The sequence below is a fragment of the Magnolia sinica genome, chromosome 8 (genome assembly GCF_029962835.1).
Source record: "Magnolia sinica isolate HGM2019 chromosome 8, MsV1, whole genome shotgun sequence".
Taxonomy (NCBI): Eukaryota; Viridiplantae; Streptophyta; class Magnoliopsida; order Magnoliales; family Magnoliaceae; genus Magnolia; species Magnolia sinica.
In genome coordinates this window covers 91,423,989-91,443,373 of record NC_080580.1, presented here as the reverse complement: position 1 = coordinate 91,443,373, position 19,385 = coordinate 91,423,989, and the positions used below count along the sequence as shown (strand labels likewise).

Here is a 19,385-nt window from a genome sequence, read left to right as displayed (position 1 = left end):
ATGCAGATGGTTGGTTTCATTCCTCCAAAATGTTTATTTCCTTGTGCATGCATGACGCAAGGAAGGATGTGATGAGGTCGATCACCGTCTTCCTCAGGGAATAATTACTCCAAATCCACTAAGTTCTTTGGACTCCTCACAGAGATTCCTCGAATCCATGAGGGAATAAAAAGAAATAAATTCTAATAAAATTGAAAATAAATTGATTGATAATCGTCTCTTCTGTATGTGTCCCCATTACAATATTAATAAAGAAAAGAAAAAAACTAAACCACATTTCGTAATTGCCAAAAATAGCAAAATTCTAACTCTAATGAAAATCCTACTTCTAGTAAAACTCTTCTAGAGCCTAATTTCTAAAAATAAAAATTCCAAATAAATTTTTGCTAGAAGAGTCCTAGCTTGATTATAAGTTATTTCTAAAAAAGAAGAAAATCTAAAACTCTAAAAATAAGAAAATATTATAAAAATCAGAATTACTAAAAAAAGTATTTTTTTCATTTTCGTTTTTGAGCTGAAAGCATGAGTTTTCTAGCGAAACGGATAGACGCGACCCACTTTGTGAATCGATTCACCTCAAATGGCCCATTACAATAAAGATTGATAGGTTGTGAGTCCCGTAACGATACCCGGATCAAAAGCTATGGCCAATTTATGATTCACTTTCTTTTGGTCAAACCATGCTACTAATGTATCCGTGGCACATCCTACATCAATGCATGGCCCACTTGATCAACAAATAGATTAGGAAAATTTGGGGGGGAAATAAGGATTTTATCATGTTTTTGGGTTGGTTGAGCTTGGGCCCAATTAAATTTTTTTAAGGCTGGCCTTGGTTCTTAAGTGTTGCATCAAGCCCAGGCCTAGCCTGGACCAGCCCATTGCAACCCGTACATATGAGAGGTTGCATATAGTCAAAGAGTGTACAATCTAAGCCATGTGGCACTCAATTTGTAGAGAATTCTCATGCCTATATATATATATATATATATATATATATATATATATATATATATATATATATATATATATATATATATATATATATATATATATATATATATATATATATGGGAAAAGGTACTATGCGCTCGACTTCACGAGTCCGTCCCATGAGGTCGAGCTGTGTGGGCCCACCGTGATGCGTTTCGAACATCTACCCCATCAGTCAGATGCACCATTCCATCGTGGGCCTAGGTCTCAAAAATCAAGTCAATCCGTGACTTGTGTGGGCCACACCACATACAGAAGTGGGGAGGGGCCGTGCACCATTAAAACATTCATAATTTTTTTTGGGCCCACCGAGATGTGGTTTGCAAATCCAGCCCATCCATTATGTGTGTCCCACTTGGATGAGGGTTCAGACCAAGTTTCAGCAGCATTCAAAACTCATGTGGGCCCCACCAAGTGCTTTTATATGTTTTAACGGTGTCTTCACATGATTTTAGATGGTATGGCCCACCTGAGTTCCGTATACGGCTGATTTTTGGGATATCCCATAATTTAGAGGGGACCCATCAAATGCCCGGTGTTGATGGTTGACACGCATCACGGTGGGGCCCACACAGCTCGACTTCACGGGAGCTTATCATCAAGCACATAGTACCTTTTCCATATATATATATATAGGGGAGCCCCCTGATTTGGTACTCATTCCTCAAGTTGAGATCTCCCTTTCCTTTAGTGCAAGCTTCCCTTTTCCACTCTCTTGTTTTCTTTTGAGTTTTCTTGTGCCTTAGCTAGTGCTTGGTCTCTAGCACTCAGTAGTGCCAGTGGGACCTACATGGCTCAAGTAGCATTGGGACCTTGTGCAAGTGCCACACAAGCGAGAGTGCTAGTCCGTGACAGTGGGGTGGGCATTGGACTGAATACCTCCTCCATCAAAAAATCAAGACATCCAACTGGTGGACCCTTTTTTCCCATTGCATGTGGACCAATGGCTGTATTTTGTTTTTGAGTCATCCATTTGCAACCCAGCAATTGGATGGCCAAGATTGTCCAACGAGATAGTTCTCTGCAGAATCGCCCATCCACAGATGGAACTGTCAGGTTGACAGTTCGGATCACTGAAATGTGGGACCCACAAGTACAACTGAACTAAAATGAAGCCCACTCGTACTGAGAATGCTCATCTCCTCCAACTGAAAGCCGCTGACACGAATCAGATCAGAAGGTAGGACCTTCCTTTTACGCAAAATGGAGTAAACGATAGCAGAGCAAACGGATGAAATTATACCAAAATCCGAAATTATGTTTGCAGAACTGAAGCTAGGGTTAGGGCTTGTTTATACCAGAAATAGAAGAAATGAAAGCAGAAAAATAGCAAAAGATGATGATTTTTCCCTCGTTTGGCAGAATCGAAGCTAGGGTTTGAAATTTAACCTTGAGAATCAACTGCATTTTCGTGCTTTTACTCTGATGTGACGACGGGAAATGAAGGAGACTAGGCGCGGAGGCTGGGCTTCTCTTCGTAAGGTGCGTTGGAGAAGAGGTTTCCCGCTTTTTCCCTCTCTCAGTAGGAATTGGGCGCGAATTGTCTGTTGTGCCCCGCCAACGGAAGTTCCGGGGGGCGGATTAGATACTGACAACGTCAGTAGCCAAATCACTACTGAAGTGACGTCACCAAGCTCTTTGGGCCCCACAATGATACATGTGTTGTATCCATACCGTCCATCCATTTGGAAAATTGGTTTATTGTAGGAGAAAAGAAATGAGATATCTCTAAAGTTCAAGTGGACTCCACTATAGAAAACAGTGGGGACAGTGACATCCACCGTTCAAAACTTTTTAGGGACCACAGAAGTTTCCGATCACGCTTATATATATTTTTTTCACTTCATCTATCTCTATTTTAACTTATTAATAGGTTGGATCTAAAAAAAACATCATGGTGGGCCCTATAAATGTTTCAACAGCGGGTGTGACTGATCCCCCGGTTTTCTGTGGTGGGTGCATTTGAACTTTAGATCTATCTAATTCTTTTCTCATGCCATAAAACGATCTCTACAAATGGTTGGACGGTATGGATACAATACATGCATCATGGTGGGGTCCACAGAGCTTGGTGACGTCGCTTCAGTAGCGATTTGGCTACTGACCTTGTCAGTATCTAATCCGCGCCCAGTTCCTGGCGGAATCTATTTGGGGCCCACCAAGATGTCCATATGACATCCACGCCGTCCATCAGTTTCAAAAGCTCAGATTAGTCCATGAACCGAGAAATTAGGTAGATCAAAAACTCAAGTCAGCCATGAGACAGGAAACAGTGGGAATAGAACGCACACCATTGAAACCTTTCGTGGGGCCACCAAGGTTATTAATCAGGCTAATATTTGCGTTTTCAGTTCATCCCAGTGGTAATAATACTATGAACGGTTTGGATGACATATAAACATCACGATGGGCCTTGAGAAAGCTTCAACGGTAGGCATTTCAATCTCACTGTTTCCTGTGGTGTGTTCCACTCGAGCTTTTGATCTGCCTCTTTTTGGAGTTCTCGGCCTAACATGATATGGAGTAATTGATGGACGGAGTGGATTTCTCATCTGTGGCTCCCACGTAGCTTCCGCGCAAAGTAGCCTTCTATACGGGGGCCTAGGCATTCGCATCCGTTGGAATTTACTAAAACGCCCTCTACCACGTAGGGGTTGTACACGAACCGAGCTAGCTCGGTTAGCTCGCTCGACTCACACGTAAAAGCTCGATTCGACTCGGCTCAAAGCTGAGTTCGAGCTGAGTTAAGCTGGTTTTTTGTACTCAAAAAGCAGGCCCCACCTCAACTCGACTTGGATCAAATCCAGCTCGAATCAAACTTGGATCGAGCCAGTTTGGTGACTCGGTTATTTTGCCATTGATGGTGCTCACCAATTGTTTGATAAAATGACTCAACAAAATGTGGCCGGTGGCAAAGAAGGTTTGGCCAGCGGCAAGCAAGATATGTACATTAAATAAATATATATATATTATTTTTCTTTTGGGTTTTTATGTTACATAGAAGGTATTTGATAAAATACCTGTAAAACCATTGCCTCTGTTTGTAAAATAATAGATTTTTGAAGTTGTAGTTCAGGTGTTCATAGAAATGCCTCAATGGTGAACTCAACTCAATCTTAGCTAGAACTCGGCCCGAGCTAGCCTGAGCTACTGACCGAACCAAGCCGAGCTGGTCAGTCAGGCTCAAAGACTAAACCGAGCAGCTAGTGTTCGAGCTAAGTCGAGCTGAGGCCAACTCAACTCAGTTCGACTCGATGGACACCCCTATCTACCAATGAGAGGAGGCAAGGGATTAGAATTTAGATGGATGGATCTTTCACTCCGGTATTCTATTTTATTTTATTTTTTGGTACGGTTCATCCATGGTAGACCCATCGGATCGACGGTCGGATTACTGAATCACGAGGCTCAACTGTGAAACTGAAATTCGAACCATACAAGTCATACGTGGCCTGGGATCATGTATTTCCGGGGAGCGGATTAGGTGCCCAGGACTCACCCAAGACGGTGCGCCCTTACCGTGGGGCCTACCTTGGTATTTGTATCATCTATCCACGCCGTCCATCCGTTTTTTCAGATCATTTTAGTGCTTCATCCCAAAGATGAAGTAGATCCAATTATCAGGTGGACCATGCCATAGGAAAACAGTATTTATTTGCCATCCAATCCGTTGGTAAGGTCACATAAGCCTAAATGGATGGGAGGGGGGGGGGGGAGGGAATATCAACTTGATCCGAAAATTTTGTGGCCCATTGTTTTATATGATATGGTCCACCTGATGATTGATTTATTTTATTTTTTTGGATAATACCTTAAAATGATATGGAAAAATGGTTGGACAGCATGGATACAGAATACATACGTCAAGGTGGGCCCCACATAAAGGGCCGCACCATCGTGGGTATGTCCGGGAATAGTGAAAACTGAAAACATGTTGGCATGGTGCGCGTGTGAAAGTTTTGACTAGGCATGGGGAGAGCATGCTTAGATGTTGTGTATGGGGGGAGGGATTTGTGACTTCACGGATTGACTGTACCTTGTTTGTATTCTCAATTCTGTTATAAGCTTGTTTGGTAGCTTCTAAAATGAGCTCAATGGGGAATGAATTGAGCATAAACGGCTTTGGGAGCTTGTAAAATGAGCTGAATGGGAAATGAATCGGGAGTAGATTGCTTAGTTATGTTTAGGTGGGAATAAATGCATTTGAAATTCAAATATTCTTGCCTAATCAAATTATGGAGTACAACAGTGATGTGGTGTCAAATTCACATCATTGCCGCTTATTATTTTTATTGGATATTGCCAACTGTTAAATCATGGCAATCCTTTGTGGTCAATGAAAGATGTAGAACGGGCCGATGGCGGAGGTGTGTTGATGTGGCATACCAATCCAACAAACCAAACAAATTATCTATCATTCTCATATTTTAGCTTTATCTCAGGAGTAATGGTAATCCTTAGTCATGATCCACTGACAATAATCCTTAACTGTATTTCAAATATATGTTTTTTTGCGTTGGATTGTTCCCGATATCGGTACAAACACTTCATCTTTCGAAAAGGCATTTTATCGTCACTCAATGCGATTGACCATAAGTATTTCACTTTTATTTGTGCAAAATGCAACCCATCTTCAGATAAAGAGACTCCCCCATTGATAATCTTCTAATCATTTCACAAGCATATTGCAAATGGCTAAATAGGTGACTGATTTTCTCATGTCTCGGTCATATATTCTCACGATTGATGTATATGCTTATCTTAACGCTTGAGGTCAAAATATTCAATTTGAATTGAGCCGCACACTCGATTCTGACATACCTGCATAGATCACACATGACCGATCCAAACCAAGAGCCAATGGTAATATCCAACTCATTCAATAGTTTGATATCATCGTAAGGATCACCTTGCCCAAAAATAGCCATGTCCAATCATTAATTAATGCGCATTTGCATTTTGACATTTATTAAAAATTACATATTGTTTGGCTTTCCTTACCAGTGCACTAATTTTTTGCATTAGGTGATCCTCATGGTGGGACCAACCTATTGGACTCGAGATCTCGGTAACAAATGCTCCCATCATTGAAATATTCATGGATTTATTACCCTAAATAGTTGACTCTAAATTTTGACAAATGCAGCTCCACAAGTTTGAAAAAAAATAATAATAATCATAATTTTACCAAATTCATATTCTCAATTCCTTAATCCTTAAAAAAATTAGAATTTTCTTTGAAGGATTTGCAAGAGAGTGGTCAAAGTTAAATTATCAAATAATTTAGAAGTGAAATATATATATATATATATATATATATATATATAAAAGGATGATTTTATGATTTATTTTTTTAAAATTTTTATTTTGTGGAGATGGGCCATCGGTTGTATCACTGGGTAACCTTTATAGAGAGATTGCGACCTGATATTGCTACATATTGCATATCAATGATACTTTACAAGATTGTGCATTATTATCACCGATACACTACGTCCCTATTTCATATCGTTGACTTGTGACGGTAACATCAGCCTATGTACGTTGATTCCACCTATCCAATTGAGTCACACCATTGCAAAGGATGACACACGGAAATCAGAAATCAGCCCAATTCAACCCATTAATATAATTTCTCATATTAGTGGCCCACCTGATTACCACTCATCATATATTCGGGCTAGAGCATGTCCACGATGGAATCTATCCAATGAACCACCAAGTCAATAAGGTGTGTTATATTAGGAGTTGCGATTGATGATTGACAATGAAAACCACCTTAAGCTCTCTTCTACGAATAACCCAGCACTTGTACCCCCTACTCTTTGTGGAAGAAGAGATTGGATAGCTATTGGAGACAAATGTGTGGGAAATCATTTCACTCATGAGGTGGGTCCCATGATGAACCGCATGACACTCCCATTATGAGTACTCACCTCAATGTTGCTTCGTGGGCCTTGCCATGATGTATGTGTTTTATCGATATTGTTCATCCATTTTGGCAGCAACTCATTTTAAGGCACAAGGATTTTTATATTTTTTTATTTTTAAAGGCAAATCCAAATCTCCATTGGACCATGCCATAAGAAGCAATTTAATGTCGGCCATTAAAAACTTTTCTAGGGCACAAAAGTCCTGGATCAAGCTAATATTTATGTTTTCCCTTTCGTCCAATTTTGTATGGCCTAGTCAATAGGTTGGATGACAAATAAACATTACCATAGGTCCTATGAGGTTTTTAACGACGGTCATTCAATCAATATTATTTATTGTGGTGTGGTTTACTTAAGATTTGGATCTGCCTTATATTTGTGCTCATGCCCTAAAACGAGCTGGGAAAATGGATGGACAGTGTATAAAACATACAAATCACGGTGGAGTCCACAAAAGGGCAGACTACCGAGGTGGGTACTGAGGGTCCCAATTGACTCCGAGCCCAACATCATTTGAACATTATTTGACTAAAAAGCCTAAGTTAGTTATTGACTACCTAGTGGTATTTTTCTAATCATAGAATTCGAATACAGGTGTAACAACCCAAGGGCATTTTGAATAGGCCATTTTTCCTTAAATACACACGAGAACTATGGGAAGACTCAGAATATCACCCTTTTTTAAAAAACTTACTTTTTAAGGCATAAAAGTGATTTTTGTTTTTTGTTTTCTTTTTTCCAAAACAAAAAATAACTATTGACCTTGTTCTTCATACAATATTCTTTTATCAATACTTTCTAACTTCCTTTTTTTTTATTAACTCTGGCTATCTTTCGTGCTTTCTAACTACTCACTAATAATATTTCATGCTTTCCAATTACTCTTTGTGACAAAAACTCACATATTAGAAAAATGAGTTATAAACTTGTTTGAGAAAAATACAAAAGGAATTGAGATGACAAATATTACAAAAAAATCACTTTTAAAAAGCAGTCTTCTTATTTCTTTAAAAGATTGAACTTAAATAGATCTTTAAAAAAAAAAAAAAAGATAACAAAAACTCCACTTTTATAATATAAAAGTGAATACAATATGGACTTTGGCCAACTTTTAATAGGTCACTCGGTATTTAAATGAGATGATTTCAATTCTATTTGAAAGGTCGTCGAATTATTTTTCTAATGAGCTAAAGATTTCCATGATATGACCTATAATAAGAGAGTTATTTGCATCTTTGTGAAATCGCATGATGCTAGAAATGAACACAAATGTTATGATGAACTTTCGGCTCACTTTTAAAATGTAAAATAATGTACAAATAAGATGATTATAACCTCGTTTAAAAGCTTGTCAAATTATCTTTCCTGTGATTTCAAGATTGCTCTAATCTAACCTTGCCATGACAAGGGGGTTATGACTATTTTTGAGGGATCACACAATACTGAAATGACTTCAATCCATATAATATTATAACTATAATCCATACATTGATACAACTACTATCCATGCCGCATTTAAACCCTAACTCATGTAGTTTAAAACCACAAATTATGTAGTATTAGAACTCCAATCTAGTGTTTAATCACAATCTATGCAGTGTTAGAACACCATAATATTTATTTGTCATCCAACATCCAACTTGTTAATAATAGCATGCATACCAGGACGAAGAAAAAGCACAAATATCAATTCAATGCAAAACCTCTATAGCCCCCAAAAAGTTATCAATGGTAAGCTTTTAATCCCTGTCATTTCACGTAGTGTAGTCCATCTCATATTTGGATCTACTTCATTTTTGGGATAATACCCTAAAATAAGATGAAAAAAATGAATAGATATATTAGATAAAACACATACACCATGGTGGATCCAACAGAGCTTTGACACCAGCTAGCTTGTTGGTGTTGGGGTCACCAGCCAGAAGGTAACCAAAAATGAGGCAGATCCACATGTCATATGTCTGGTAGACCACACTACAGGAATAATGATTAAATGGTCCCTGTATGTCATGTGGACCACACCACAGGAACAATGATTAAATGGTCCACGTTGAAAACTTTCTGGAGGCCACAGAAGTTGTGGATCCTGATACTTGTGTTTCCCTCTATGCAGGTATGTGTGACCCAACAACAAGCTGGCCCTAGGGAGTTTTCAAAGGTGGGCGTTCATGACCACTGTTTTCCTGTGGCCCACTTGAGATTTGGACCTCCCTCATTTTTTGTGGGATCGCGACCTAAAATAATGATCTAAAATGTATGAACGGTGTGGATAAAACACATCATAGTGGGCCCACAGATCACCGTCCAGTAGCGACGTTGGTGTCAACAAGCAATCCTCGTCCGGTCTGAGTCGACCTGTTTATATAAAAACGGAAAGGATTGCGTAGGGTTATTACTTCGCTGACGTGGATGTATAGATTTTTCCTTGGTGTGATCCACACCGTCCATCAGGTGCGCCACCATGTGTTTATGACGGAGCTTGAAAAGTAGTTCGATTCAAAGCTCAGGTGGTCCACACCATAGAAAAGAAGTCCAACTATTACAACCGATCCAAATTTCGTGTTGTGACTACGTGGCCTGCATATGCCATCCAATTCACTTATATAACGTACCACAGCAGAATGAATGGATTCCCCCGAAATCAGGACATTACAAGACTCATGTGCGACACACCACGTGTATTTAGAGGTTTCAGGAATGATTTTACACCGTTCCCTATGGTGTGCCCCACTTAAGTCTGTGATTTGACTGAGTTTCATGATTCTCGTTAAAATGTGATGGTGCACCTGATGGACGGGGTGGATCAGATGTATTTTTGTCCTAAAATGGTCTGATTCAATCTCGAGTTGAGTTGGGTACTAATGAGCCGATTTGACTCGATCAAGTTGTATGAGATTGGTCGGAGTATTAAAACCATGGCTAAACCCATTGCAATCCCTGCCTTTGTGCAAAGATCCCATTTACATGGGACCACATTTGCCAACTTGGACCTTGATGCAAGGATGGATGTGATGAGGTCGATGATCAACGTCTTCCTCAAGGATAACTGCTCCCAATCCATACACCCATCCATAGCTCAAGTGGCAGATTGAGTGAAAGACACCTCGTTTCAATACTGAGGTCATGGTAGCGATTCCCTAGTGGGGGTGGCTGGGGTGTACTAACAAGGTAACAAAATAAAAAATAAAAAAATCCAAATTCATGGAGCTTTTCTACACTCTTCACAAAGATTCCTTAAATTCACTAGGTATGAAAAAAGAAATTAGTTACAATAATTTGAAATGATTTGATTGATGAAAAAAAAATAATAATTAAATTCTTTAAATAATAAGCTCAAATTAGGACGAAGTTTTAGACTCAAACTCTCTAGAAACGTGACTTACTATGAATAAAAATAGTAAGACGTTCTCCTAAATATTCTAAGTCTGTTTCATGTTGCGCACAACTCATGTAAATTAAAGGATTAAGAGTTATGATTAAACTAAAACTTATTTATAATAAAAGCAAAATTAAAATGGACTTTCGACCATCAATCTGATGGAATCTTACGAATCCGGCATGGACAACCCAGCATAGCAGGGTTGGTTGGTTAAAGCAGTTTCTCTTACCCAAAATCATGTATGACATGTCGAAAAACTTATTCCAGTTTGCAAGATGTAACTATTTGACAGTCCTAATCACTTCCACTTCCGATCAAGCCTTCTCTAGTCCATATTGGCCATGAAAGTGTCCATGACCCACTTTACATCAGAGCTATCACAGGATCTGGCCTATCTACATGCAACCATTTCATGGGACACATTGCTAGAAACATACTAAGAGGCTCAGTGCATTTGATTCATGGACTATGGGCCACCTGATTAGTGGATTGGGTAAGAAAATTCGCATATGGTAGTCCACCTAATGGATTTTGCTTGAATTTTTGTACCCATGTGCCCTGGTCACATATGGTGATGTGAAAACAACATATTTTATAAGTGCATGTAGGCTTAATAAAGCTTCGTGATTTGGATGAAATTACTAATGGGCCATTGCCAAATCGAAATGATCTAACAATTCATGTCGATGGTTAAGCTTTCTATGGGATGTGGATGGCTCTTACATGTAGGGCTAAAAGTTGGGCGGGTTCAACCCAACTCACCCAACATTAGGTTGGGCTTGAGCAGGATGTATCGGGTTTGGTCTCGGGCTTGGGCCATACAAACGCCAACCCGATAAAACTTGGGTTGGGCTCGGGTTGAGGTCTTGGGTTGCCCGACCTAACCTGAACCTGATCAATATACAAATTCCTTATAAATTAATTATAATTGAGTGCGGATCATCTGTGTTGAAGGCACGGGAAATTCCAACGCCGTTAGATTTCATTAGTCCACGTCATTTCCGATCACTCAACCTAACAAGATATACTAGATTTCTCTCTCCCAAATAGATTGCGGATACACAATATGACTTTTAAATGACTAATTGCCCTATATTTTAGCTTGTTTGTTTAGAAAAAATGTTCTTTACATTGAATAACTACATATATGATTAATAAAATTATAGGTATAAAAAATAAAACTTGTATTGAAAATATAATAGACTAATGTAATAATGAAAATATTAGCATATATCTACCCGACCAACCCGACCGAAACCGCTGGGGTTGGGAATTCCCAACCTGAGGTTGGGTTGGGTTGGGTTAAGGTTGAGGTATAGGAACCTCGGGTTGGGCAAGGGTTGAGCACCAACCCGACCCAATCCAACTCGCCCGACTTTTAGCCCTACATACGCGGTAGGCATTCTGGCTCCAATGAATAGTTTATACATGTGATCGTTACTCTATATGCACAGTTGCACGTATATGTGTGTGTGCACATGCATATGTCAATGGACAATTTGTAATAATTGATGAGTTTTTTTTCTTACAGTATGGGGCGCTCAAGGAACCTCGATGGTATCGACAATGATTTATTCAAATCCTACGTTGATGGTAAATACCATGGTTTACATAGCCATCTATCATTATTAATGAGAGAGAGAGAGAGAACACGGATCAGGACTACCCAATCAATTGGCCTGTATTATAATTCAGAAATTGCATCCACCCAACAATCTTAACCATACAATCAATCGGCTTTTTCATTGACAGTTGCCCGCTACTTTTACCCGACTATCCAAACAAAAACCATTGATAAGAAATTTATGGACATCAAATTGGTGCCACTTTTAGGGTGGATGGGTCCTTTTTACATGGCGATGCCTCTCGATTTCAAAATTCTCATATGTGATATTTAAAAGCTTATTAGAATTGACTTTGTGAACAAATAACCTTGACCCAAAGTACTAAGATAGGAAGATACGTCAAACTCGACCATTTATGACTGAGATCTGAGGAAACTAGTCACCTATTCAGCCACTTGTAAGATGTTTAAGATAATCAATCAAATTATTGAAGGGTGGGGTTCATCCTCCGAAAATGAATTGCGCTCTACCTTCCATATGAAAGGACTTTCAAATTCAAAGATAAATAAAAAGAAAACATCTATAGTCGACTGCAAAGAGTGATTGCAAAGCACTTTTATGAAAATAATAAATGCTTGTATTGAAATAAAATTCGTCCAACGTATGAGCGTAAACTTGGATTACCGTTGAGGATTACAGTTACTGGATTACTGCTACTCTTAATGTATACCTAAGCTACTGGTTATACTAAGGAGTGTAAAAGACAAATTATGTCGAGAAACTTAAAGGATAATAGGATATATTTGATTGAATTGGTTTGTTTAATTAGATTGGTATGAGACACTTTGCTTTGTTGAGCTCCTTTACTATTTTTAGGCTTCCTTGAAATAACCATTTGGATACATCTTCCCACATCCAACAGTTATAACAATCGCTTCAGCACCACTCTGGCCATCCAGATTATTCTTTCCTTTATTGACACCCATCCTGATAACCGCTTCTCGTTCGACCATGTTCCGTCTTCATTTACTCGGCCATGCTCCATCTTCAAATGACATGTATTACCAAACTAGCTCCATCTATCATTTCTGCAAAACATGCTCAAATATCCTCACATATCTTATGCACGTCGTATACTTCTTGTGCAATGACCCATGTCATTTCCTAATTGGCTCTCTAGGAATAATAAAAAATAGGGTACAACATACGGTAGAGATGATCATGCACTGATGATCAAGGACAAACTTTTATTTAAGGAGATTGACCAGACTTGAGTTGTTTAAGGCCCACCCATGATATGTATGTTGAATCCAAACCGTTCATATGGTGCTCCTCGATAACGTATATCCTAGGTGGACATGGTTCAACCCCCTGCTGAAAGCCATCTAATTGTGAGTAATCGTGGCCAACCTAGCTCATTGCCACTAATAGTCGCATGGGTCTCCGTGCTGATGATACATACAAGTGCATTGATGACCTCCCAATTGACCTATTCTAGTTGAATATTTAAGAGAGATATGTTTACAATAGTTTTAAAACATGTTATGGAATTTAACATTAAATTTAAGGGCATGTTCGGTTGCACCAAATATCATTTGGTGTGGAATATTATAAAATTTCATGATATTTAGTGCAACCAAACACACCCTAACAAAAAAATATATATTTAATAAAAATTACCAAGGGCATCCTCTCATACACATAGTAGGGATGATAGGATGCCTAATATTAAAGGTGGAAATGGGTTGGGTGGCCTCAATTGGCCATGGCAGCCCAACCATGTAGAGCTTGGATTGGGCGCTTAAACCATATGATTAAAACTATTTATATGATAAGATAAGTTCTATATGAAGGGATATCACAAAAAAAAAACTTTTAAAATTTGACTATTTCAATGATCTCTTTTCCTTGCAGGGTTAGCTTTGTAACGGTGGGGCATGGGTTGAGCCCTAATTCCACTGTGAAATCTGTATACTTTAAAAGCCAAATTGATACAACATCATATGACTCCCATGTAAATTTCTGTATTTTTGGATGGTGGTCCATTGTTTTTTATTGTATGACCCACATGATGGTTGGATTGGCTTGATTTTTTTAGGCATCCAAATTACATAGTAGAGTAGATTTTTAAAACTGAGTTAATAAGTTATGGTGAAGCAAGTTTATTGGATGGGTTGAACCCCATTCATAGATTATGGTTGGCCCCTGACACGGCCACGGATTGGGTACTGCCCCACTAGGACCTGGCTAGAGAGTAGAGATGTATTGTCTATCAAGGGATCTATAAGGCCCACCATGATGTATATGTTTTATCTATGCCGTCCATCCATTTTAACAAGACATTTTATGCCACGAGCTGAAAAGGAGGCAAGTTGAAGGGTCAAAGTGAACCATATTGCTGGAAGCTGAAAGGATTGAAAGCTTATGTTGAAGATTTCCTAAGGCGCATAGAAGTTTTGGATCAAGTTGGTATTTATGTTGAAGAGTTCCTAGGGGACATAAAAGTTTTGGATCAAGCTTAATATGGCTCTACGTGACCCTATGAACATGTTGGATGGAAAATAAACGTCACGGTAGTTTTGTATCGTATTCATGACCATTCTTGGTAAACCCAATTAAAAATGACGTGTTATAACAATTGAAAGATATTGCAAGATAAATATCTTTAAGGATGCTTCTAGTGCTTTTACGGAATCACAGTTGACAAGATAACAAGACAAGGAGCAGTTGGGATAAATTTAAAAGTAAACCAAGCAATCGACTAAGCGGCCAATAACTATCCAGGAGGTCAGGCAAGTAGCTGATGGTCATCCAAGAGTTCGAGCAAGCGGCTAATGGTCATTCAGGAGCTTAACTAAGGGGTCGATAGTCATCCAAAAGGTCGGTCAAGCGACCATGGCCATTTAAGAGATCGATCAAGCCCCCGATAATTATCCAGAAGGCAAACCAAAATCCCAGTAATCATGTAGGAGCTCAACTAAGTGGCAAATGGTCATCTAGGAGCTCGACCAATTGGCCGAGCGAAATGCGATTGAGTCAGCAATGAGGGCTTGGAGTGGTTAATGAGATAGGTGGTAAGGAAGTTTCCAGAAGGTTGTGTAGTGTGGGAAGCATCCAGAAAGCATAGTACTGAAATGGTTGCCGACAACTATTAGAATGTGGGAAGCATCCATAATGCAATAGTATTGAAGGATTATATCAACCATCAGAACGTGGGAATGATCAAGATTGCGGATTAAGGATATAAATAACAGATGAATTTAACAATAAATTTCATCTCATATCAACCCAATCAAACCAAATATAGCTTTCAATTACCAATCAATTTACATTTCATAGTGTAATCTTTACTTTTCCTGTCAAGTTACATTTTTTAGTATAATCATTTAATTTCAGTATGTTGTTTATATTATGTAGTGTAATCCATAGAATTAATCAAGTAGCTGGTAATTTTAGCTGTAATTTGAGTCTATGCTCACACAGTGGATTCAATTCTTCACTCGGAAAAGTGTTTCGCAATTTGTCTCTGTAATCGAATGTAAGAATCTCTTCCTCATATTACTTTATTTGTGCTGAAAAGTCCATTCGTATGGAAGGCAGAGGTGTAACCCATCATTAGAGGATGAACTACAACTTTTAAATATCACTCAATCATGTTTACACATTGAGCGGGTGGCTAAATAGGCGACTTATCTCATCAGATCTCGGTAAAACACTACATGCCTACCTATCTTGGCGCTCGGGGTCATAGTTGTTCATTTTGAATTGAAGCTGCAATTTCAATTATGGCACACCCCGCACACATACAACTGAAAATAGAGTAGCAACGGATAGGCACTATGAAGTTTTCAACAGTTGGAAATCAATTCCAACTGGTCCATATAGTTTGGGCCACTTGAGACTTCAATCTACCTCCTTTTTAGGATATTGTCTTAAAATGATTTATAAAAATGGATGGACAATGTGGATAAAACATAAACATTACCCAATCCACTCTCCCGTGATCCGCGCAAAACCAACTCCTTAAACTAAAGTATTTTTGTCATTTGGTATAAATTTCTCTCTAATGAGAGGTAGCTTGGATAATTTAAAAGATAGAGAAGCTTATCATGATAAGGGGAGGTACCTCCAATAATTATAAAGGAGAGAAGTTTTTACAAATATCATGAAAAGGTGGGAAGGTGTTCTTTTCAACTATATGGAGAAAATCTGTCAGTTTGAAAAGAATCTTGCCTAACTCTTCCTGATACATCCGGAGTCGACCACACCACTTTTGTGTGGTTGAATACTCTCGAGTGACTTACACCTACTAACCCACTCGAAGAAAACAACAAAATAAGAAAGTGAAATTCTTCGTATCATTGGTGGAGACATGAGACTTAACCATCATCCAAAACAGTAGCTGATCAGGTATTACCTGGCTAACACGTTAGTGGGTATTGCCCTGAGTGTGGCCCACCTTAATATATGTGTTGTATATCCAAATAGTCCATTAGTTTTTTAACTTATTTTTTGGGCAGGCTCCCAAAAATGAAGCAGATATAAATCTCAGGTGAACCACACAGCAGGGATTGAATGCTCACCATTAAAAACTTCTTAGGGGTCATAAAAGTTTTGGATTAAGCTGATATTTGTGTGTTCCCTTCATCTAGGCATGTGTGAACTTATTAGCGGTCAGATGTCAATTAAACATTACAATAGGCTATAGGAAATTTTTTACGCTGGTCCTTTAATAACCACTGTTCCTTATGGTGCGGTCCACTTGAGATTTGGATCTGTTTCTTTTTTCGGACCATACATTAAAATGTGCTGAAAAAACGAATGGACGGAGTTGATATACAACACACACATGTAGGTGGGCCTGCAGTCGTGGCAACACCCACTAACGTATTGACCGGGTAACACCTAATCCGCTCCCATCAAAACTGTACACGTGGCACACGTAAATGATGATGTAGACCACTAATACCTAGTCCTGACCATGGTGTGTCCATCGATAAAAAACACGGCCTTCAGACCGTCAAAGTGGGGGCTGCAGATGTCCAATAGAAGATACAAGCAATGGTCTAGATTCAAAGGTAAAAAAGTCGTTGAGCAGATGGCTGGGATGGTGGGGTCACATGATATGCCCACATGATGTACGATCGAATCTTGTCCGTAGGCGCGACTTCCATGGGAGCGGATTAGATGACTCCTAACTGTAGGGCTCACAGTAATGTATATTCCTTAAATCCACACCGTCCAACCATTTTAAAAGCTCATTTTAGGCCATTACGCCCAAAATGGAGCTGACTCAAATCTTAAGTGGACTACACCACAAGAAACATTCATGATTGAATCCCCACCATTAAAAACTTCATGGCTTCCATCGGAATGTTATTTGCAATCCAACATGTTGATAAGGTCACAAATATCTAGATAAAGAGACCAGACAAATATCATCTTGATCCAAATCTTTTGTGGCCCACAAGAAGTTTTTAATGGTGAATCACCACCGTTCCCTTTACTATGGTCCATCTGGGATTTGGGACTGCTTCATTATTTGGATAACGCCCTAAAATAAGCTTTTAGTACGGATGGACGGCGTGGATGTAGTCACGTGTATCAAAGTGGGCTCCATAGTCAAGGGTCCCACTTACCTAGGTGGATTAAGGGTCTCACCTAATCCGCTCCGGACTTGCATCTTTCCATATAAAGGACACCGTGACTTCAGCCGTCTATTCCACGAATATTGCACGGGGGCCCACCGGGATGTATGTATGTCATCCTAACCCATCCTGCTGTATTGTCCCCACCGAAAGTTGGATGCCCCAAAAATAACTAAGTTTTGTGTATTTAAAGATTTTATATGATTCTTCATTTATTATGGTGTGGCCCACGTAGCGGTTGTATAGGAAAGGGATTGGCTACTGTCCCTGTGCTTTATGGGACCCACAATTATTTATGTGTTTCATCCATGCTGTCCACCCATTATTTCATATCATTTTATGGTATGAGCCTCAAAATGAAGTTGATCCAAATCTCTAGTGGACTTTACAATGTTGATTGAATGCCCACTATTAAAAAACTTGCTGGTGCCATGAAAGTTTTAGATCAAGATGATGTATATTTTTTTCCTTTTATTGAAGTTTGTATGACCTAATCAATTGGTTAGATGTCTAATAACCATTACATTGAGCACTAGGAGGTTTTTAACGGTGGACAGTCACTGACTACCATCTTTCCCATGGTGTGGTCTACCTGAGATGTTGATCTATTCATTTTGGGAATCAAGCTCTAAAAGTATCTTTTAAAATGAATTCACGGCATAGATAAAACACATACATCATGGTGGATCCGTAAAGCACCTACCACTAGCCGCCTGGCTGATGGTGGCGTCATTAGCCAAACACCATCCAAAATCACCCAGCGGCCCAGGTGATGGTAAGACCATCTTGATTTTTGAGCATCCAAATTGATGGGGCCTACTTGATAGATGAGTGGGATGCCATTAGCACACCGGCCCAAGGGGTAATTTTTTATTATTGATGTGAATGACCATTTATCTTTTTTTAATCAACTTAGAATGAAACCTACCCACTAATATGAACCTTTTCCCGTGCAGGTGAGTCAATAAAGACGAAGATAGTCATCCGTCTTTCAACTGTTTTATCTTAAAATTTAAGAGTATTTTTGTCCAAAACTCTCTTTCGCTTTAAAAATCTACTTCTATAGCCTAAGGTTTCAACCTATAGCTGAAAAACAAAAATGTATAGAAGGTAAGCACCTACGGTGCTAATGTTTTTCCTACCATTCTCGGCACTTGAACAATCGGATTCCGTCTATTTCACATGGACTTGTGGAGGAAGTGGCCTCTGCAAGTGAGAGATTCGCCATTGGTTTTTAATAGAATTTCTTTAATGCCATTCGAGCCTTCCGGTTGGAAGTGTTCAACGAATGAAAGCTGTTTGATTTTCTAGAGAGAAATATTGAAGCGATTCGCGGGAAGATAAATTGAAAAGTCGTTTTACCTCCGGGACCTATCAAGGGTTGCACACGTGTGAAGTATCTGGTCCACTCGTCTCTAGGTGTCACTTTGAACATCACCTGGCCCAGAAATCAATATATTCCTCTGTAAGGTGGGCCCTACGTTGATGTTTAATATAGACCGTTCATCATCCTTCATCCAACCATCAATTTTTACCTCCAGCATTTATGCCACCTGATGAGTGGGCCCGACACTGATGAGTACTCTCGACCTTACACGTGTTCCACGCTGGAATTCGTGTTGCTATTCACATTTTCAAACTGTCATTGCACGAATCATCGCCAATTTACCCCCACCGTTGATCTTTTTTTCTACTCGGGTTGCTGTCCTGTTACTCCAACAAGTGGGCGTGTCGAGGCGGATTGTGTCTCTGTGAGGCCACAGTGATGTAGTATGTGTTTTATCCACTCCGTTCATCTACTTTTCCAAATCATTTAAGAGTATGATACCAAAAATGAGGTAGATCCAAGGCTCAAGTGGATCTCACC

The 19,385-nt window shown here is 39.2% G+C and overlaps 1 protein-coding gene across 4 annotated transcripts in view; it reads right to left on the bottom strand.

The window, feature by feature from the left end:
- Nucleotides 1-2,539, bottom strand: part of LOC131253707 (uncharacterized) — an 81,597-nt gene extending 79,058 nt beyond the window's left edge. For 3 of the 4 annotated variants that reach the window (XM_058254830.1, XM_058254831.1, XM_058254833.1), the window contains exon 1: nucleotides 2,383-2,539. In XM_058254830.1, coding sequence (XP_058110813.1) covers nucleotides 2,383-2,400 — 18 coding nt within the window. In that variant the 5' untranslated portion in view covers nucleotides 2,401-2,539. The remainder of the gene's footprint in view (nucleotides 1-2,382) is intronic. The other variant, XM_058254832.1, reaches the window with a different exon arrangement.
- Nucleotides 2,540-19,385: the final 16,846 nt, after the last annotated feature.